Consider the following 23,847-nt stretch of genomic DNA (forward strand, 5'->3'; position numbering starts at 1 on the left):
ACAGATGCTACTAAGGCTGGCCCAGGGAAGATTAAATGTCAAATTTGCTTCAACTGCATTTGTTGCACCATCATGGAATCTTGATGTATATTATTTATAGTGGCAGGAGACTCCAAGGAATAGAGAAAACTTGGGTCTTGGATAATGGACCATTTCATCCTCAGACTTGTAGGAGTACATTTCTTGGTCTTGAGACCAGTATTTTTTAGTTATGTATGCAACTGCCTTTATTACACCTGGTTATCAATTCAATTCTCAGGTGTTGCAGAAAAATCTACCTCTTTCAGACTGTAGATGGAAATAACTGTGAAAAAAATGATGCAGATATCTTCTAGTTTGTGCTAAACACACTGCTTTATTTTTACAGCCCACGTCTTTCATGAGGATACGAATTGTTTAAGAGGCAGTCTTGTTTTGCTTTTCAAAGACATTTTGTAGAGATTTTTCACTAATGTGAATCTGATTTTATCTACTCAATTCTGTATAGATTAAGTAAATATGTATGATAAATTTAACAGCTTCTGTGTATTTTGTTGCCTGTGTGACCGTAATGTCTGTCAAATCCAAAGACAGTTGAAGATACTGGTCCTTGTGCCTTAAAAGGTAGTTTCATTATTGTATGACTTAAGAAAAAAGGGCTGGTGCCCCAGGCACTCTGGCTGGGGAAAAGTTTTATGTAGCCAGACATGTTAGGGCTTTCTTTTTTTAACCTCTAAAAACAGAGGACTAGGAAAATTCTGCACTGTAGCTGTCATCAGAGCTTTAAAAAAATTCAGGACTATGGATTTCTTGAATTTGGCCAAGTCTCAGCACATTCCAAGGTGTTACTTATCTGACTAGCAGAGTGTGCATGTACACAGAGGCACATATGAAAGGCCTTAGTTGATGGTGAGCAAAAGTATTTAAGCACACACACCCAAAAATGAAAATAAGTATTTAAGCACAGTCATAAGTTGGCAAGCTTTTTCCTAAGTCAAACGTTTAGGATTAGTGTGCTGCTTTTTTCCCCGAACAACCTTTAAAAATCAATGTAGAGAATTCCCTGGCAGTTCAGTGGTTAAGGCTCAGCAGTTTCACTGCCTGGGGCCCAAATTTAATCCCTGGTTGAGGAACTAGGATCCTGCATGCCTTGTGGTACGGCAAAAAACTTTTTAAATTTTAATAGAAGAAAAATCAATGTAAAGACCATTCCTAGCTGGCAGGCCTTACAGAAGAGGTTGAGTGCCAAGCTGCAGGCTGGTTTGTTCGCTGTTGACCTGCCACACAAGCAAACAAGCTTGTATTTTTGTTTAAAGCTGCCCAAGTTAAGGCCCAAATGGCTTATGGGTCAAATGACATGTAAGTTAGGTAGTTCTAGGTTCACCGATCAACCACCAAATACTTCTCCCCATGTTTGTATTAGGATACTACGGTGTACCCTGGAAAGAAAATTCAGTAAATTCCCGGTGTGTAGTGTATACCCAAAAGCCGCCTCATAAAAAAGGGACATCCATCCATACACACACTCCCCACCCCCAAACCCAGGGTCTAAAATAATAAAACAAAGTTTATTTTAAAACTTTATTTCTGCAAAGCCAATCAAGAAGTGTTGGAGGGAAAAAGTGTAAAAGTTATTCTTGCGTATTTGGGAACAGCAAGCACTTAGAGAAAACAAGGACTTAATAGTTGAATCAAAGGCAGTACCCTGCTTACTTGTATTTTAAAACAAGCTGATCGTTCTTAAGCAACATCCCTAAAAGCTACAATATGATACAGTACGCAATAGCTCACTTGAAAGTGCTAGGATCAGAAGGTAAAGAACGCCGTATGCCACCCCACTTCAACTCCCTACTATACAATGCTGTTTTTGCGCTTGATAAATCAAGCATTCGTGTAGCATTACATTCAACAGAAACATTTCTCGTACTTTGGGTTTAAGATCCTTGCCCCTCCAGTTCCGATGTTGTGACATCTGACTCTTCATCATTGTAAATATTTTCAGCCTGGAGATAATAACCAAATAAAATCAGGTGAAACTCCCTAAAAATTTTACAAGGCTATCTAAAAACAGCATTTAATAGTTCTATCCAGATTTTAGGTGTCACCGGCCAGTGTGATTTAATGTTGGAAATTAAATGTGGAAATACTTTAGAGTAAACTTCATAGTTTACTTTGTGTTTTACTCTCAGACTTTAATAAATTTAATGAGGAAAAGGCAGGCCAGTGTTCTCAAAAATTATTTGCCAGGGTATAATTTCACACATATATCTAGCTGACCATGCACTACTTATTTCAGTTGTCCAAAAAAGGCATTTTCCAAAAGCATTTCAGGCATTTAGATGGAGCGATAGATAGCCCTGAAGCTTATGTAAGGGCTGGTAAACCATGTCTCAGAAATGTCAAGTGCGCATCACAGAACTCAGGATCTCAGTAAACACTGGACATGGAGCAATGATGCCAAGAGCCCAGTTGATGAAGAGTCATAATCATGAAAATTGGAGCATGTGCTATGTCTACATCAATATGTGCATACTGAACTAAAGACCTGTTAAAATGGAGAAAGGTCTTTTAAGACTTTCCTTCTATAAATATTTGATGTAGTATGCACTGAAATACTTGAAATATTTCTATTATATCATTAGTAAAAATCTCTTCAAGATAGTCGCTGAGGAAAAAAAAAAAACTTTAGCTCACCATTTGCCAGATCTGCATGATGTTATCCTCAGACACTGAGCAAATGACCCAAGGCTCATTCGGGTTCCAGCTAAAATCTGATATCTTGGCAGTGTGTCCTCCATGAATAAACTGTTAATAAGAACAAAAAAGTCTTGGTTTCATATCTTATGTTAGAAGCTAGGTTTTAGAGCATCCATCTAGAAATGGGTTGCTGAACTGCACTCTGGAGGGAGGGTGGCACAAGCTTAGTAATTTAGCCCTCCATCACTCTTTCCTTTGCCCATTTCCAGGTGATAGGATGCTACAACAAATGCTTGGATAACCTTCACCAAGATTCCCCAAATACTGTTTTGTTAAACATACCACTGGCTGAGCCACCAAAAAGTTGCAGATAGCACACCTTACCCCTAAATACTTCATTCAGCCTACATCACGTGAAATGACATTTTCCTTCACGACCACAGTGCTGTTTCCATACCTAATACAATCAACACTCAAATTCTGCCTCATTAGCACATATACTGTTAGGTAAAAATATTCAAGGTAATACATTTCCAGGATGTCATATACTCTTTCCTGAAACTGGAACACCTGGAGACTCCTGGTTCTTCTGTGGCCCCCTGAAGGATCCGCTTCTCCCCCTTAGTAAGGGAAAGGCATACCTCTCAGTCATCCTTCAATCTTCCCAAGACACACCGCCCCAAGGCTGTGGGAAAAAAATTTCCAGGACTCTAGAAAGTCCCCGTTAGGGCTAAACCGAGGTATTTGCTAAAAAATGCGGAAGGGAGCAACCTTACTTCCTGCACAGGGCCTTATGTATCTTAGAATTAAGATTCAGAAGAAACAATTCTTGAGACTTCCTGGCAGTCCAGTGGTTAAGCCTCCCAGCTTTCACTGCAGGGGCACAGGTTCGATCCCTGATTGGGGAACTAAGATCTCACATGCTGCACAGCAAGGCCAAAAAATAAAAATTTCTTAAAAATTAAAAAAATTCTTAAAAGGACAATATGAATGTCCCTTTGATTTCGGACTCTCAAGAAACAAAAAGAAAAAAAAAACAGAAAGCAAAATCCTAGTGAATTTTCTCAAGGACCACAAAATTGTTAGAGATGTTAAATACAGTTATACACTGTCCTCTCCCTGTGATATATATACATATATATATACACACACACATATATATAAAGCAAGAAACCTTGAAAACATTATATACTAAGTGCAAGAATCAGTCACAAGAGACCACATACTGTGATTCCTCTCATATGAAATGTCTAGAACAGGCAAATCTAGAGAGACAGAAAGTAGGTTAGTGGTAGCCAGGGGCTCACAAAAGAAGACTGAGAGGTGATGGTTAAAGGTACAGTTTCTTTCGGAGGGGACAAAAATGTTCTAAAATTGACTTGTGATGGTTGTACAACTCTGAATATACTAAAAGTCACTGAAGTGTTTAGATAGTGAACTGTATGGTCTGTAAATTTTATCTAAATCAAACAGTTACCAGGGACTTCACTGGAAGTCAAGTGGTTAAGACTCTGTGCTCCCAATGCAGGGGGCACGGGTTGCATCCCTGGTCGGGGAACTAAGCTCCCACATGCTGCACTGCAATGTCAAAAAAAACCCCAAAATGAGAATAAACCAGTATTACCAAAGTTTAAAAAACTATTATTACCAAAGTAAAAATAGTTGGTAACAACACTTTAACTAAAAAAGACTTAAAATTTATGAAGCCCTGCATCACAAAACAAGACTTTTCAGACTAAATCACAATAACCTCCAAGACCTCCAATTTGAAATCATCCTCAAGAGATAGAATCTGAACGTCCTAACTCCTTTTTCAAATACATGAAACAACGACAAATAGTCCAGTCTGCGTATGACACTTCATCTTGCATAAGAAAAAGTCAATATATACCAGGAGTTCTGGAGGCCCATCTTCTGCATCTTCTGCTGATTGTTCTTCTCCAATTTTGCTATTGAGAAAAAACACAATGCCTTCAGTATTCAAATTCTTCTAGCAACAAAGTTTGCAAAGCCAGCATCAGCCCAGAAATCCCATCCTAAAACACTCTTAAAAGCAACATATTTCTACACTGTTATCAGTTAGAGTTTTTGTATTAATTATTTGGTGGGAGGGTAGGGTGTTTACTTTCTGGAAATGGTAGTAACAGCTGTTCATAAGTGAAGCTGCAGAATACAAGTTATTGTTAATAAAACATTAATTTAGAATTCATTCAATATCTTAACTGAGGCGTTTCCTGACTTAGGATTAAAAGGTGAAAAGTATATAAAATATTTACAGAAGAACTGATGCCCAATCCCTACACTTCATTCTTAAGGCCTTTTTCATCCTAGGAGTGAAATACAACTACACACCAGTACTGAGGATCTGCTAAAGATAGGACAACAAAACAACTTTAAATATGAAATATATAAGCCAAGAACAGGTTTTCATTTTTTCTTAACTTCAATTAAAAAACAAACACAACCCCCCAAAACTTCAATTTGTAGAATTTGCTAGCAGTTCCGACAGTGAAATCACTCAAAAGTTACACACTCTTATCATCCCCAATACCTATTCCACACGTGGGCTTTGCTAGTTTGTTTTCAAGTACAAAAGAATATTCTCAGATGTCTGTTTTAAAGACTCTACATTTTCAAGCATCTATCATGACTAGGGTTTCTTCTGTAAGAACACAGATCATTAGCAGTTTAGCAGTTTTACTGTTCCATACACTGAAAAGTGGGTATACTGTCTTTGTAATTAAGGCAGCCTTGACTAAAAACTTAGTCCACTTCAAAGCAATACAGACAGGAAAGAAGTTATTTTGGGGCATGTTATGATTTAGATTCCAGATAAGAACACCTCCACGGAGAGATACATAATAGAGCAACATCATTAATGGCTCTAAAAGCTCAAAAAAAAAAGCAAAGGAGTCTGAAATTCTTAGAATAGCAACCCTGTAGTCAAGGAACTCTAAGAATTGGGAGAAACTGTTTCCATAATGAACCCCCAGAAGAACATAAGCTCTGATGGCATGGGCTGTGCTTATCCTGTTCTCATCCTCAGCAGTTACACAACCCACAGGAAGAGCTCATACCTGTGGGAAAAAAACAACTGAAAAAGATTAGTCCTGCAGATGAATGTGACATCTAAGGAGACACAAACAGCTGATGTCTTTACCCCTTTCTAGAGCAAGAGTTTTTTCAATACCATTGTTTGGATGTTAAAACACATGCACCCCTAACCCTGACTTCAGTCCTAATTACAAAGAAAAAACTCACATTTGCATCAATTTTTTCCACATTCCATTTGCTGATTCACTTCTATTTTATGGAACAGACTCTTTAGGAAGGTACTTAAGATTAATTTTAGACTTATTAAACTGGGGTTAGCAAATTGCTCTTTTAGTCTATGAATTATTACATAATCTGCTATATTAGCATATTTATGCAAAATCTGTCACCAGATCCTGAGTTACCTTAAATCCCACACATTAAGGCGGCGATCAGTACCACTTGAAGCCAGAATGGTTTCGTTATGTGGAGACCAGTGGACCTAGCAACACATATTTGAAAATATAAAGAATCATCCATTACTGGGTTTGTGGCTATTGTTCTAATCCTAGATATTTTCCCATTTCATGTTCTGTACCCTTTGCTTGGCCTACAAGCCTTCACTCTCTTTGTGCTGTCCCTTCAGGTGCTCTTAAATGGCACATCTCTTCAGCCTGCCCCTGGGAGGGTCATACTCCTCTCAAGGGTAACTGCTAGGGCTCCCAATAAACTTAGCCCCCAAACCATCCCAGAAGCTTTTAACATTTTCAATGAAGTGTACCTTAGCCTATGCACGTCTCTATTTTAAACCATATACAAGATATTTCATTAAAAAAATTAATTTACTTATTTTTGACTGTACTGCTCAGCTTCTGAGATCTCAGTTCCATGACCAGGGATTGAACCCAGGCCACAGCAATGACAGTGCTGAGTCCTAACCACTAGACTACCAGGAAACTACCTTCACTTTTTAAACTGATCCTATTTTGCAAAGATTGTTCCTTTTACTTCTGAACTAACAATATCTAGAAAACTCCAAGTTATTTCTCACTAGTTTACTTACACAGTAGGCAAGGAGCTTTAAAAAAAAAAACAACAGAAAACAGGGAATTCCCTGGTGGTCCAATGGTTAGCACTCTAGGCTTTCACTGCCAGGGATCAATCCCTGGTTGGTGAACTAAGATCCCACAAGCCGCACGGTGTAGCCAAAAACAAAACAAAACCCCCAATGTCCCAAGTCCACTATGTAAAAGACAAAAATTTACAAACTTCCCTCTAGTAAAGAGTTACTAAAATCTGACAGAGACCCCAGAAACTGTCACATACCTGGAAAATTTCATCTTTATGAGATTCAAAGGTATGGAGTTTCAATTTTAAATTACGCAGATCCCATAAAGCTACAGTCTGAAGAAAAATAAAATGAAAAGGAATTTGTTTCTGTACTTTAAGCAAGAATTTTAAAATATTGTAGTTAACAAAGACAACTAGGTTCATAAACACCAAATATGCAAAAACTGAGAAACCTTATCCGCAGAGCCAGTTGCGAGAATGAACTCGCTGTAGGGATTGAAGGACAGGCAATTGACCTCGGCAGTGTGCGCATCAACCAGGTGGCTCGGCTTGGAGGTGGTATTGGACCTGGTGTCCCATCTAAAACACAAAGGTACAAGGCACACAGCACAAGAGCAGGCCACTCAACCCTGCCCTGCCTCTCTCTCCCACACTTGTGCCCACATCAGTGCCACTCCATGCCACTATTCTCTCGCTAACTTGCCCCTTCAGTGACAATAACCATGCAGAGTTGGCAACTTGGACTTCCAACCACTAGGTGATATGCTCTAAACCTGCGCAGAACAAACTAGGGCTATCTCTGCTTTCTTGTTCATTATGTTCCTGTCTGGATTACGAACTATTTCAAGCATGCACAAAACACTACATAGAGATTACTATTTGATATCTATAACCTAGCCTAGTCAAAAATTCAGTATTTTGCTCTGTTTGCCTCAGATGCTAGTTTATGAGATAAAAAGCATTCCAGGTGGTTGAATGCAGCCCTGTAGCCATGCCTTGATGCACAATCACTCTCCTCCCTCAACTTCAATGCAAGTCATCCTGATCCCCGATTTTGATACATACCACTGCCCCAAGCATGTTTCTTCATGTGCATGTACCTTTTTTTTCTAAATAAAAAGTTGTGTTCAATCGTACAGCACAGTAACTTTTATGTAAAAAGGCCATACCTATTTATAGCTTATTATGTCAATCATACCTCACTAAAGCTGTTTCTTTTTCTTTTTTTGAAGGCCAAGACACAATTTTAAAGCCACCACAATCACTGATGGTCATTCAGGACACCCATATAACAAAACCCCACTCAATTTTCCACCTTACATCATAAGTTTCTGATCATCAGCAACAGATCCAAACAAGGACTCATGCAGCAGGTGCCAGGCCACATCCTCTACAACAGCCGAGTGGCCGGTAAAAATTGCTTTAGCATCCACAATTTTGCCTTCCTTTGGTCCTGCATTAATATCCCACAGACAGACAGTCTGAAGAAGGAACAAAACAGGAGTTAGTTATGAGAGTCTGAATTTAAATGCTAACACCTTATTTAAAACTCTTTTATTAAAAACAAAGCTACTTACTATATGAAAGTTATTTTAAAAAAAGTGAAGTTTCATAAACAGAAAAGTGTACTGGTGTAGCTTCCGCAATCTGAGATGCAGAGGGGAAGGAAAATACAGTGTAATGGGGATGGGAGGATAGCATGGTGGGAGGCAAGAAACATTCTGGTTAGAGTTTCTACCTACATACATTCAATCAAGTATCTAAAATTCACCTAGAAAAAAAAATTAAAGAAATAAAATAAAATTCACCTAGATCACACAACACAGAGAGCCTGGTGTCCAATATCCACCAAACTGAAATGCGTATCTTAAAACTTCATGCTGGGCTGGGAAACCGGGAATTAAAACTAAAACATGCCTCTTAAAAAGTGAAAGCTTTTGAACAACTCTCACTTCACAGCAGAAACCACTACATACATCAGCAAGTGTCACAGGTGAACGACCTAGAAACCCCTACAAGGCTACTGGAGAGGCCACAGGGCCTGCCCAGACCTCAAAGATTACAGATCTGCAGGCTTTGAGAGTTTGAGTCTTTTCTTAACGTCTTGTCATAAAAATAGTTGAGAAAAGTCTGAAATTTCTATGAAAAAATATTGCAAAGTGTAGGGCAGTGATTGTCACCTCAATGGAGTAAGAGATAATTCCATTAAGGTATTATCAAATTAATTCCACTGACACTAGTATCAGCTTCCTCTCTTCATCAATCATTTTATTATCTGAAAGGGTTTCTGTTACATAATACACATGGCCCTTAGTCTCTGTTGATACTTACACACTTGGATGCAGGTTACATGCATGGAAAAGGTGGAATGTGTCAAACTATTGCCATTACCTGCTCTGCACCACAGAAAGATCCTGGGAAAATTATCAAGATGCCTTGCATATGTGGAGCCCTTAGGAAACGTCAGCTATTAATTATGACCAGCAACTCCCAGTCTGATGTCTTCAAAAAGTACTAGTAATTAAGTTCTTGACTATAACCTGTCCTTCCTGTGTGGGAGACTATCCTATGTCTACTCTGAGGGAAACAGAAGAAGGCTTTCTTTCAGAGAATCTGTTCTGATGATGGGGGAGAGGGGCATGGGGAATGTTATATCCACTTCCCAGGGATGTGGGAAAGAGTGACATCTTCATTGGCCTCATTTGGGTCAACAACCTGGCCTCTTTTCTTTTTCAGGCCATTTTCATTAAATCAGCCAGCACCATCTTTGCAGCCACCAAAGAAAATATAGGATTGGTCAAAAAGTTCATTCAGGTTTTTTCATTATATGGTGTGGAAAAACCTGAACAAACTTTTTGCCCAACCCAGTATTAATGGAAGTTCTTCAAAAAAGTAAAAATAGAACTACTGCATGATACAGTAATCCCACTTTGACATCTATACAAAGAAAACAAAAACACGAATTTGAAAAGATATATGCACCCCCATGTTCACGGTGGCATTCTTTATAGTAGCCATGACATGGAAACAACCCAAGTGTCCATTAATGCATGAATGGATAAAGACATGCTATGTTTGCACAATGGAATACTACTCAGCCATAAAAAAGAAAAATCTTGTCATCTATGACAGCATGGACTTTGAGGGCATCATGCTAAGTGAAATAAGTTAGGGAAAGACAAATACCATATGATTTCACTTATATATGGAAACTTAAAAACAATATGAACAAAACACAAGCTCACAGATACAAAGAACAGACTGGTGGTTGCCAGGGGTGGAAGGTGGAAGAAACAGGTAAAAAGGGTATATATTTATTTTTAAAAAGTAAATTAGATGTTTTTTAAAGATCACTCAGAAAATCCACCTGAAGATTATCTTTAAAAATAAAAACTAAAAGTTGTGAAAATTTTAAATTTACCAAAAAAAAAAAAAAAAAAGGAAAAAACCCCTGGCACCCAGAGTTAGTTTTTGTTGCCTATAACTAAAGAATTTTGACTGGGCCAATTACCTACTTCAGTATTTCAAAAAGCTTAACAGAAATTGCCATTAACAGACATATAAAGAAGCTCTGCAATGTGACAGGCCCTGTTTTAGGCATGAGGATATACTAATAAGAAGGCAAAGGAACCTACTTTCACGTGGTTGACATAAAATGCTAACTAGGGTCAATTTACATGAGCTTTCAAAAGCTCCACAAGTCTACTCTTGGCTTGTGCTTGGAATCATACCAAACACTTTATGCTTGTAGTATGGGAACCATGAAAGAAAATATGGGGCTGTTAGTGGCAAGAATGTTACAAACATTGATTTATAATAAATTAACATGTGGGGAGGGAGGTGGGAGGGGGGATCAGGATGGGGAACACATGTAAATCCATGGCTGATTCATGTCAATGTATGGAAAAACCACTACAATAAAGTAATTAGCCCCCAACTAACAAAAAATTTTTTAAAAAATTAACATGATCACTTTGCATCTGTGTGGTATTTCTTCATTGTTAAAACACTTTAAAGGATGCCAAGGCAACTCCATAGGGAAAGATAAGCTGGAAAAGCTGGATATCCACACACAGAAAATGAAGTTGGAGCCCTACCTCACACCATATCAACATGGACCTAAATATAAGAGCTAAAACTGTAGAATTCTTAGAAAAAACATAGGTGTAAACCTTTGTGATGCTGAATTATGTAATAGCTTCTTAGATATGATATCAAAAGCCAAAAATGATGAAAAATACATAAACTGAACTTTTGTTTCAGAGGAAATCATGAAAAAAGTGAAAAGATAACCTAAAGAATGGAGAAATTTTTTAAAAATCACATATCTGATAAACGGGCTCATATCTAGAATATATTTTTAAAGAACTCTTAAAATTCAACAATAAAACAATATAAAAATGGACAAAGGATTCCAATACAAGTTTTTCCAAAGATGATACAGAAATGGCCACAAGCACATGGAAAAGATGCTCAACATCATTAGTACTTGTTAGTCAAAATCACAATGAAATACCACTTCAAACCCACTAGAATGGTTATAATAATGACAGACAGACCATAATAACTGTTTGTGAGGACATGGAGAAACTGGAACACTGGTACATTGATGGTAGGGATGTGTAGTAGTACAGCTGCTTTGGAAAACAGTTTAGTAGTTCTTTTAACAGCTAAACTTAAAGTTATCATATAACTCAGTAATTTCACTCCTAGATGACTACCCAAGAGAAATGAAAACATTTATCTACACAAAAAGCTGTATAAAAATGTTCACAGTAACAATACTCAAAGTAGCCCCAACTGGAAACAACCCAAATGTCTACCAATTGATAAATGAATTGTGGTATATCTATATAATGGAGTACTGTTCAGCCATAAAAAGAGATGAAGTACTGACACATGCTCACATGGATGAACCTTGAAAACATCATGCTAAGTAAAAACAGTCAGACAGAAAAAGTTGCATACTACATAATTCCATTTATATGAAATATCAAGAAATAAACAAATCTACAGAGATAGAAAGTAAACCAGTGGTTGCCGGAAGAAGGAAGGAGTGAGGAACAGACTGCTTAATGAATATGGAGTTACTTTTTGTGACATTTAATGAAAATGGTTTTGAATTAGTGGTGATGGTTTCACAACTTTGTGAATAAAGTAAAACTCATAGAGTTGTACACTTAAAAAACTGTTAAAAAAAAAAAAAAAAAAAAAAAAAACTAAACTAAAATGTATTAATCAGGCCTTACAAATGCTTTAAAGTCTCCATTACAGAGGTCCATTTTTAAATGGAACACCTTTTGCCCACTTTCCCTCCATTCTATGGCTGCTTCAAAAGAGATTTGTGGAATTCTAAGACTCCAAAAGGGCAGTGTGATAACCAATGTTCTAAAACCTGTGGGAATGTTATCACAACTATCAGTATTATCTTAGAAAACCTTTCATCTATTAGTCTCCTTCAGTGCAGAGCTGTTATTGACAGTCTTTAACTCTTAGTACATGAGTAGATTAGGAAGAACAGGTTTCTCACATGGTCATCAGATGCACTTAGGAGATGTCCACTCAAATTGGAATTCCAAGAAAGACCATAGCCTTCCTTTTGGTGGCCTCTAAGCCTAAGGTCAGGATTACACTCTCCGCTTGGGTCTAAAGAAAAAAGAAAGAAAGAAAAAGAAATAACATTGATTACTAAGCAATTATCTGTTCATCAGAACTGGTAAGAGCAAATTCTCACTCCTGAGTAAGTCTTAACATTTATTATAATGCCTACAAAAGCACTGCACACAAACAAGGACTTGGTCTGACCCACAGCCACCCTGAAAAGCTGTTCTCTGTGCTACATTTCAAATACTCCATGTAAACGAATAAAATGACTGGTTCCTTTGCAAAACCTAGTACCAAGTTGTAACACAAAACACTGAAAACTATACCAGCCCACAAATTTACATGGTGACAATCCAAGTCAATTTTTAAAACATTTTTTTGAAGAAAGCAGGTGGTCTGGATGTTCAGTCCTTGCATGTCTCCAGAGTAGCCTGCAACCATGACTGACCTAGTCACCCCTGGGAATGTGACCCTCACAAAATTCTTCATGTCACCATCTGATGTAGCCGTGTACGCCCAGAGCAGTGCGGCATGCTGTGGCAGCTTGTTGAAACTTGCAAGATTGTTGAGCAAGATTCATGAAGCATCTGACTTCACTGCTGGGGTCTGGAGTTTCCCTTACCATGGCTGGTCAGAGAGCAGGATATACCTATATGACCAGACTGCCATAAAACCCCAAGACCCTGAGACTCAAATGGACTTCCCTGGACAGAGACATTTCTACCCCTGTGGTGAGTGGCCCCAGTGGAAAAGGACTCACAAGTCTACGCCTAATCTCTCTGGACTCTGCCTGATGTGTATCTTTCTCCTCTTGTTTTTGCTCTGTATCCTTTGCAGTAACAAACCTTAGCCAGTTTTTTTCTAGTTTTTTGCTCTATATCCTTTGCTATAGTAAATCTTAGCCAGGAATATAACCTGCTGTGAGGTCCTGCATTAAATCACTTAATTTGAGCATGGTTTTTGGATCCCTGAAACCATTTCTAAACTTTTAAAAGTTGGAGTATACTAGTCTGTGTGACATCAAAGCAATTATTTCGAATCAAGAAGGATCAAGCAGTGGTCTGAATTTATTAACGCATACCTGGTTTAGCAGGGTGCTTCGTGTAGTCAAAAACCAGCACATCAGAAGATGGTGTTTTTGTAGCAATGATGTGAGGATTCTGCGGCATGTAACGAGCACGGTTTACTTCTCCTTCATGGTTAATTTTAATTTCACATTCAATTTTTCCTGTTACAGAACCAAAGCCACCAAATTCTAATGTGAGAAGAAAGAAATAAACACATATACTTACGATTAAAATTCATAAGTCACTTAGTTTAATCAATCTGAGATTTTAATCTGACAGAATATAACACAAAGTGGTAAGAGAGAACAAGAGACCAAGCGAGCACAGAAAAATATAGGTTCATTTGCCACTTAGAATTAATTTATTCTCAAAGTCCATCTGAATTGGAAAATACTGATACCTATTCTTGCAAGTTAATTCAGTTCCATTTTGGACTTAAAACAATTAAAAATCGGCTTCTTTCAGTTGTGAAGATGATGTAATTATTCACGAAAATTCAAATAACCATGCAATTAACACACCTCAGCCTTTTAGTTCAAACACAACTCATTTCGAAGTGCTGAAATTAGAATCATATTTTAGGTTTCTTTAAGATAGGTTCATCTTCAGGAGCATGAAAACTCCTCGAGTCTAAAGTCAAAAACACCCTCGTATCAGAAACCCATGCTGACTAACCTCCACCCAACACCAAGACACAGACACAGTTACACATAAGTCAGTTCCACCAGAATCCTTGAACACATCGGTTCAACTGCTGGTGGAGTGCCAAAGCTAAAATGAGTGGGCTCACCTTTCTATCTGGTGTGGGAATACGACTGTATGTTAAATAGTTATTAAAAAGACCTCAGAAAAGTGACAAAGCCACACAAAAAAGTATGATAACTTCGGAGAAGCAGTAGGATGATAGCCGAAAGAATACAAGTAGAGAACATCTAAGCAGATAATAGCAAACAAGAATATTTTCTTTCCTGTGCTCATAGATAAAAACTTGAATTAGTTGCTTACACATTAAAAGCTTGGAGGCTTCACATTATAACTGTTATTTCTTCCTGACCTGTATCACTTCTTCTTTGCACATTCCTTTTTCGCTCACCCTGTATCTCAGGTCAAGTAACACTAACTCAAATGTCTAATGGAGCCAGGGAGGTAACAAGTAAAATAGACTAGCTGGGGCCTGGTGAAAACATACTGGAATCCATAAGCCTCTTCTCAGTTTCAGCCACATCTTGCTATGTGGGAATGCGTAATCAATACTGGCTCCCGAGGCTTACTATTAGAATTTAGCCATTCTTGGGAATTCTCTGGCAGTCCAAAGCAGCTGGTGCTTTCACTGGGGGGGCCCAGGTTGGATCCGTGGTTGGGGAACTAAGGCCCCACAAGCCACTCAGGCAAAAAAAAAAAAAAAATTTAGCCATTCTTCTTCTCTATGACAAACACTATTGCCTATTATTTCTGGGGCTGAAAATCATATCCCATTTCACACAACTCCTCTCACACAACCATATGCAATCACCCATTTCCCTCTGTGCACTTTCCCTTCCCATCACATCAATGAAAGAAAATGCCTCGGTCTTTCTAAGAACACCCCTCCTGATCCATCACCTGCCACCTCTTGAGACCCTGCTCCAAAGCTGTCACCTTTTTCTTTATTTTCAACCTCCCACCACCGTGGACCTGTAGGACACTCTCTCACTCTTCTGCTACAAAGATTCTTAAGCTTCCCAATTCCTTTAGTGAAAACAAACTCAACAGGTTTCCTTTAATTAAAAACTGGGCTTTCAGGTAAGATTTACTGTGTACACAGAGCTTTCTTAAAACTCTAAAGGAAAAGTCTGAAAAATCACTATCTTAATGATAGTAGTATCCATTAAAAATACTGTAACTAAAAAAAACAAAACCATTAACTAAAAGTTTAAAAAGCTTGACATCAACCAAGTATTGCAGTCACGTGTTAGAATATAATTCAATGGACAAGTGACTAATAACTAAGTATTTCCATATTATGATGCAGAGACTAATTCTTAAGCTGAAAACCCATTAACTACTTACTTTAGGCTTCCCTTGTGGCTCAGTCCGTAAGAATCCGCCTGCAATGCGGGAGACCTAGGTCCAATCCCTGAATTGGGAAGATCCCCTGAAGAAGGGAAAGGCTACCCACTCCAGTACCCTGGCCTGGAGAATTCCATGGACTGTATAGTCCATGGTGTCACAAAGAGTCAGACACGACTGAGTGACTTTCACTCACTTAAGACTAAAAGCCATTAAAAATTTTCTGATTACAATATTTACAGAAATAATGCATAAGGTTGTAGGGTAATGGACTATGAATTGTGGAAGTGGTAAACTGAGTAAATCATTTTGGAAAACTTTTATATTATTTTAGGTTGAGAATGAATACACTACACAACTCAGCAATTCCATTCCACTAGATAAATTCTCCCACAAGTACAAGAAGACATGGCAAGGATATTCACTGAAGCACTGCTCCAAGAACAAAACATCCACAAAGATACAACCCAACTGCCCCTTGACAGAAGAATAAAGGGGTTTAAGTATAATGGAATACTACACAGCAGTAAAAAGAATAAGCTAGACATTTACATGGTACACACACACAGAACTGAATGAAAAAAGCAAACTGTACAACATTATGTGAATAATAAAAATAAAAAGTTGAAAACGGCACACTAATTTCAGGACAGTGATGAATTCTGGAAAGGAAAGCAGAGACGAATGGAGCAGGGTTGGCAAGATTTTAGCTATAAAGCAGTATTATATTTTTTAAAAAGTACTGGACAATGTTAAGATCTACTCAACCATGTGGGGTTGTAGGGAAGCACTAATCCAGCAGGTCTGATTGCTGAGTCCTCGCCACTCTGATGGAAACTGGGACCGTGACTGTCCCCTGATCAACTCCTGGGAACATGGACCTCAGAATGTTCTCTATGTCACTGATGGGTTGATTTTGTGGTATATACCTGAAGCAATGGATCATGCTGTACTGGTTTGTCAGGGTGGCACTGTACAAATATCAAGACTGATGATACACACCTGAGTTCATTACTGGGGTCTCAAGATTCAGTTGCCATGGCTGGCTGCCAGTATAATTTGCCTACACAACTAACCCTCAAGAAAGACAGAGACCCTGACCCTGGAATGGGTTTCCCTGCAGAGATAGCCCACATGTCTCCCTGTTATTTGTTGCCAGAAACAAAGTACATCTTGTGTGGCCCTGGATGAGACTTGTGCTGGACCTCCCTAGACTCCCTGATGAATATCTTTTTCCTGCTGCTTTTGTTCCGCATTTTTCATTGTAACAAACTTTAGCCTTGGGTAAAATTTGCAGAGTCTTTTGAGTCCTCCTAGCAAAATCATCAAACTTGGGTGGTTGTGGGAATACCAAACAGGGGAATTACGTTTGGTTTGGGCAAAGGGAGTCACCAACTTTCATTAAAAAGCTATTAACCATTTGGTGTAAATGCCTGACTTTTTTTTCTATGCATACACCAACACATATTCTTACTATTACCAAAACTGTTACTATAATCACACACACTTATCAGTTAATCAATTTATCTTGGACACCTTTCCATACCAGTGCATACAGATTTATCTCATGGTGTGAACATAAAATTTCACAGTTGACGTTAAACTACCCAAAAGATATTGGTATAAAGTTAATATATAATTAGAGGGTTACTCCTCAGACACCAATGCTAGAATATATGGATTACTTACCACCCTTTTCACTGTCACAGTGGGAAGCATCAAACTGCGCATCATCATTCGGAATATGGACTCGAGCAACCACGAGATGATTCTGCTCATCAGATGTGTGAGTCCCCAGCACTAGCCAATGAAGGGCATAATCCTTTCCTTCCGGTCTGTTTAGGAAAGAAAATAAGTCATTCTAATCCTATAAGGGGCTTCCCTGGTGGCTCACACGGTAAAGAATCTGCCTCCAAAGCAGGAGACCCAGATTTGATCCCTGGGTCAAGACGACCCCCTGGAGAGGGAATGGCTACCCTCTCCAGTATTCTTGCCTGGAGAATTCCATGGACAAGAGGAGCCTGGCTACAGTCCAAGACGTCACAGAGTCACAAAGAGTCGGACATGACTGAGCGACTAAAACTTTGACTTCTTCCCCCCACAATCCTATAAGAAATCAGTTGCTAACAAATTGTCCATCACCGACTCCTGTATTCATAAATCATGACTTCTCAACTTAAAAAAAAAAATCTTCAATTTTAATACACTAGGTGTTTCTGGTTTCCCAGTAAGAGGTAAAAAGGCAGAATGGACAAAATAAAGTGCTGAGTCAAGAAAAAAGGGGTTTAAACCCTGGCTCAAAGTAAAATTAGTTATATGTGATTCCTTAAATCACAACTTCCCCGTGGGTCTCAATTTCTTCACCTAAAAAACAGGTTATGAGTAAAAATGATATGATGTGAAAACTCCTTATTTATATTTATGGTGCTTAAAGTTTATAAAACAGGCATTCCCATTTTTACAGGGGAAGGCAGGGGAGAGGGTCATCTTTGTTACCCTATTCTATGGTAACTCCTTGTGGCTAAAAAAACCACTGATGCCTCTTGGCACTTAATCCAAGTGATGATTTTGCATCTGTATCTATTAACAATGCATTCCTATTTGTATTATTCAGAATAACTTTTTTCACCTGTGTTCCATAGTTCCACATCAGTAAGGCACACTGAGAAGTAAGGCTCTGAGTCCCAACATTAAAAAAAAAAAATAAAAAAAACACCTAGACTAGTTGTTTCTAAATTCCAGCTGTACAAAGGATTCATTGGCTTAGAATAAAGGTTTGTGAATTACTTCCAGGCATGTAATTTAGTAATAACTAAAAACTACAAGATTAAATTTTACCAAGATTGGGCTTAGGGTATGAAAGAGCAGTAAATACACAAAAACTCCAAGAACAGAATAAGGCAGCCATGGCTAAGCAATAGGAATTCATTTGAAAAAGGACATGTGGACTTCTCTAGTGGTCTAATGGCTAAGACTGCACACTCTCAATGCAGGAGGCCCAAATTCCACCCCTGGTCAGGGAATCAGATCCCACATGCCACAACTAAAGATCCCACATACTGTCAAATAAATAATAAATAAATAAAATATTTTAAAAAAATTTAAAAAGTGAATCTTCTATTTAAAAAATTAAGACATGGGTCTGAGTCGATGTGTGTTCAGTGGCCAAGAATACGATGTGGTTAACAAAAAATGTAATTACTTTTATCTTACATGAACTTATATAGGGTAGGAAGAGGCAATACACATGGGCATTCATCTACTAATTTGTAACTGGAAAAACCACACTTAGAAAATTAGGCTCTAGGCAATGCATTTTAGAAGGATTTAGGCAAAAATGAAACCCTTACAGGGAATAGTGGCTTGAAGTGAAAGGGAACTTAAACATATCTCAAGAGAACCATTTGAAAAGAAATAGGAATACTTGAGAGAAAGGAGGCACCACAAAGCAATATTAGGGCTGACATAGAGAAAAGTGACTTGTTTTTTATGGTGTTAAGCAGAAAATTCTAAGACCTACAGGTAAAGTTACGGTCAAACACATCAGTTCTTCCTATGACCTTTTTAAGGAGTAGAATTACAACATGGACTAGAGGGTCTGAAAAGTTCCTTTTGACTCCAAAATTCAATTATTCCAGTTTCCTCTGACCCTATCATCGTATAAGGATTTTTCTTTTTACTACAAATTCTTTCATCTCCATCATCGAAAAACAAGCCTACTTTTCTGAGCCCATCAATATCTCACTATTTTCTTCGAATACTGGATGTACCTAAGGCTGCAGAAGCACTCATTATAAAAGACCATGTCCATTTTCAGTGCCAGAATTCTTTGACCACTTAAGACTCCACTGCTGAGAAATTCACCTGACAATCACAGATCACCACCACAAGGTTATTCTTGGTAGTAATGCCTGAAACAGCCAAAGACTGAAAACAAATATCCATCAATAAGGAACTGGTGACATAAATTACGGTATATCCATAAAGGAATTCTACCGAGCCCTTAAAACAAAAGGGCATATATCTAAGCATGCTTATAGGGAAAAAGTCTCCAATATAAACTCCTAATTTAAAAAATCAAGTGAACAGAGACTTCCTTGGTGGTCCAGTGGTTAGGACTCCAGGCTTCCACTGCAAGGGTCACAGGTTCAATCTCTGGTTGGGGAACTAAGACCCACTTCCTAACAAAAAAAAGGACGGAGCATGTACTTCTTCATGCTGGCTGAATGGATAAGAAATCTCAAATGACTGCTTCTGCTCTGGGTAAGGCAACCAGGAGAACAGAGGATGTGGAAGGGGAATTTAGTCTTCACTCTATGCAGCTTTGTATCATCTGAATTTGAATGCATACATAGATTTTTAGGTACAGCGTAAGTCTCAATATGTTTAAGAAATTGTTCAATGAGACATATGAAGTAATGATCTACTGGTTTTGAAAAATAGTTTCTTAGAGATACCTAAATAAAAATTCAAAGAGCCAAATCAATTATTTGGATGATCACCTAACTGAATTTAAGGGCAACAGCTCAGAAAGTGCAAGTAATCATTTGGAAGCATGTTGTAGGTATGCAGAAGACCAGCCAGATGAGGTTGAGTAGGGCCTACCTCTCAAAGAGCCAGACTACAAGACTATCCAACATTTCTACTGTCCTACATAGTGACAAAACACAATCACAGTCCCTTCATAGTCCCAACAGAAACCTGCAAAGCACCCTCAGCCATCTTCAACTCTTCAAAACCCAAGAATGCAGGCCGGCTGGCATTTTCTTACACTCCCAGAGCCACTGCCCATCCCACAACCAGATCTCACTTCTTTGTATGTAAAGAACCCCATGAAATAAATATTTTCTGCTAAGTTCTTAAGTGTTAATATAAAAGTAGTATCTGAGCTAAGAACACACAGATCTATTATCTTTAAAATCTTTTACACAAAAATCATAATAGGTAATGTGAAATCTTTAAAAAAAATTTCAGTAAGCAGCTTTCATTGAAATACAAATGGAAACAGAGCTATTCCACCCTAATAACTTATTTCTGAATAGGAAAGGGTGGGAGAATTACCATCAGTCACCACTTACTGTGTACTCATTCTATGCCAGCATTTTAACATGTGTGATCTTATTTATCTCCTCAGATGTAGGCCGTGAGAACCATCAGCATCTCCATTTACAGACCAGACTATTTCAGGATAGAGACTGACCAATTTACCCTAATTCACAAAGCTTCTTAAGCAAGGGGCAGGATTCAAATTCAGATCTCTAACCTTAAAGCCTGGGCTCTTTTCTACTGTCAAAGATAAAAAAGATTCAAGAAAATGTAAATTAAGTTGTTTAAGTTTTAAATCTGCTTAACAGGAAGACACAATGCTCATGCTGCACTACATCAGAACCTCAATACCTTTAAGCAAATGATGGTCAAAGCTGTAAATGTCAACGCTTAGAAGTCTCCATTATTTAGTTCTTGGCTCCTCTTCCCACGTCTGTATATTTACATTAAGATTTTTGAAAAGTCCATTGCAAGTCCCTAACCGTATAGAAGTCAATGCTCGCAATATGGAAAATCTGGCCATTATATGAGTTTTATATGAAAGTAACTTACTCTTATTTTTAAGTCGTTGCAAAACTTCTTTAGAGTTTAATAAATCCTCGTTAAATGACATACACACGACAATCAAATTTAATACATTTTTAAAGTACATGGCCAGGTTATTAGGAAAAGTGTAAGTGTATGAGAACCATAACCTAGTGCAGAAATTGTCTCAACTCTGGGACCACCTGGTTTGCGTTCCAAAGCCACCACTTACCAGCTGTGTGATCTGGGGCATGTTACTTAACATCTCAGCCCATTTCCACATCGATTAAAAAGAAAAGGATAATCAAAAGTAATTATTGTACTGTTGTATTAAACCAATAGGACATAAAACTCTTCAGATGTGCTCAACAAATGTCAGCAATTATTACCAGAGAAATTTTACAAAGAGGCGAAGACCAACAACAACCTCAAAATGTATCCCATACTACACCACCTTTTCGTTGGTGGTGTAGTACGTGTACTGTGAAATTGTTTTCTCCTTTGCCAATTAAAACGAATTCGTCTTGTGGGCTGGTTACAAGGAGGTATTCATTTTGCAAAAATTCATCAAGCCATGCACTTTTCCCACGAAGTTTTAAAGAAATCCATTAGTCTGGGACCCAAAGAGAACCCAGCGTCTATATTTAAGTTGAAAAAATGTCAAATATATCTGGTGCATCCTACAAATATCTTTAATCTCAGAACAGATTCTCTGTCCCCTTTTAATTCCACATTTATACGTCAGAAACCACTCTATAAATCAATTTTGAAAATAAAAATCACCTGCCACATCACCCAAAGGCTTAATCGATTACATGCTTATGTTCTACGTATAAAACGCAAAAAACTAGGAGATTCAGGTTAACAGCAAAATTTATGCAAAATAAGACTTCACAAAAACCCTTACTTAGTCACTTCAGGAAGCCACTGAACGGTAAGACTCGGCCACTGAAGAGCATGGGTCATAACCAGGTCATACAGAAACGGTGTATTCTTCTTCCAGATTTTATATTCTTCATTGATGACACGCTCCTCCACAGTGTCTTCAAACACTGAAATTTGGACAAAGCCCACAAGATTAAGTGTCTGAAAAGGACTGAAATCTGTACTGGAGGTCACCTCGAGATGGCCACACCTAATCTCCTCTTTTTCTTAACCACTAATTTGGACACGAACAACTCACTGGTCTTCCAGAACGCGAGGAGAATATTAACACCAGGAAGCTTATTTTTTTGCAGTTTGAAATCAATACCGCCTGCGTATACTATATTGGGCAATTAATTACATAGACATCGCAATTGTTTTGCCGGTTACAGCTGTTCGCACCTGTTCCAAGATGACGGCCCGTATGTAAAGGGGCTCCCCGACCCACCCGGCGAGACGAATCCACGTGTAGCAGAAACCCCTCGGCCCGCTCCCTCCATCCCCCACCAGAAGAGGCCTCAGCTCCCACGAAACCCGAGCCGGCAGCCATAAGTCGGCGGGTTCCAGAATCCCCCGGACAAGGGCCGCGACCCCGAGGCGGTCGACGCGCGCGCGTGGAAGGTAGGTGCCGTGCCCGCTTTCCGGCGACGGAGGCCGCCTCCGCCCGGGTGCAGAGCAAGCGCCGCCGCCAGAGGGGGGTGACGGGGGGGGGGGGTAGCGGGAAGGGGGCCCAACCGCAGCCCCGCGCCTAGCTCCGGAAGTGCTCGGAGCCCTTCGCGCCGCGGCCCCGTCCCGCGTAGGCCCCTCGAGGCGCGCGCCCTGCCTCGCGCCCGGCCCCGCCCCCTGCTCCTCACGCCAATTCGCGCCTTTCGCCGGCGCGTGCCGCGGCCTCGCACGCTCACCGCCCCCTGCCGCCCCGGCGCGCGCCGCCCCGCGGGGCCTCTTACTCTCTTTACTCGCCATCTTGCGTCGGGTCGTTCGCCCCTCGCCGCCGCCTCGGACTCCCCCTGCTAGCCAAGAGCAGCCGAACCACAAGCGCTCCTGCCTTTCCCAGGCGCGTCACACACTTCTAGCTCTCGAAGCCTGAGCTCCGTCTTACAGCCTGGGAGCTCCCCAGACGCTGCGTCCTTCTCTGCTGCCTCCTCCCCGCTTGCGGGTACCGAGGTCTGAGGCGCTCTTCTCTCTCTCTCCAAACTTGGAACGAGACTTTTCAACCCGCGCCTCCCAGCCCGCCCAGGCAGCTGAGCGCAGGCGCATCCGCCCTGGGAAAAGTGAGAGGCGGTGGCTAGGGCGGGCCTGGGAGCCAACGGCTTCGTCTTTTTGACCAATGACTGGCGGCAGGCAGGTTTCACGCGGCGTTCGGAGGCGGGCTTCTGGGGGTGGGCGGGGCGTTCCGCGGCAGGAAGTTGGCGAGGCGCAGGCGCGAGGGCTCGCCTGGCGCTCCCAGGGCAGGCCGCGGGGGCGGATGGGGGCGCGCGGGGGTGGGGCGAAGGGAGGCGCGGCGTGCAAGCTGCGTGGGGGCTGCGAGCCCCGGGGCGGCGAGCCCGGGGGCCGCGGGACGTGGCTGTTTGCTGCGGCTTTGGCGGTGGGGGTGGGGGGCTGGGGGCTGGGAGGCTGCTGCCGCTTAGCCAAGCAAAATCTCAGCGCTAGAGAGGAAAATGGTTTCTAGTCTCCAGAGACTACTGTGCCCTCAAAGTCTCCCTGACAGTCACGGACATGCATAAATCTGTGCACTCTGAAAGTTCTCCCTCCAGCCGACTGGCCTTTTCTGGGGCCTGGTCGAGCCGAGGTGGGATTGTCGGAGGCCAAGGGGGCCTTTAGTAGAGGCCGCGGGCGTTTTCTGACTATTCAA

General features: G+C 40.0%; 1 protein-coding gene across 2 annotated transcripts; it reads right to left on the bottom strand.

Annotated features, from left to right (window-relative positions):
• Positions 1-1,546: 1,546 nt before the first annotated feature.
• On the bottom strand, positions 1,547-23,252 carry RBBP7 (RB binding protein 7, chromatin remodeling factor). 2 transcript variants are annotated; one of them, XM_065915544.1, is made up of 12 exons: positions 22,943-23,252; positions 21,979-22,123; positions 17,190-17,335; positions 13,466-13,612; positions 12,311-12,426; positions 8,101-8,261; positions 7,233-7,359; positions 7,036-7,113; positions 6,135-6,211; positions 4,568-4,625; positions 2,674-2,784; positions 1,547-1,982 (listed from the first exon to the last, which is right to left on the bottom strand). In XM_065915544.1, the coding sequence occupies exons 1-12, from the start codon at positions 22,956-22,958 to the stop codon at positions 1,914-1,916; spliced, it is 1,251 nt and encodes a 416-aa protein (XP_065771616.1). In that variant the 5' UTR covers positions 22,959-23,252; the 3' UTR covers positions 1,547-1,913. The 2 variants fall into 2 exon arrangements, with proteins under 2 accessions (XP_065771616.1, XP_065771615.1); XM_065915543.1 differs by having other exon boundaries at positions 13,466-13,639; positions 22,943-23,250.
• Positions 23,253-23,847: the final 595 nt, after the last annotated feature.

Source organism: Muntiacus reevesi, chromosome X, assembly GCF_963930625.1.
Source record: "Muntiacus reevesi chromosome X, mMunRee1.1, whole genome shotgun sequence".
NCBI lineage: Eukaryota > Metazoa > Chordata > Mammalia > Artiodactyla > Cervidae > Muntiacus > Muntiacus reevesi.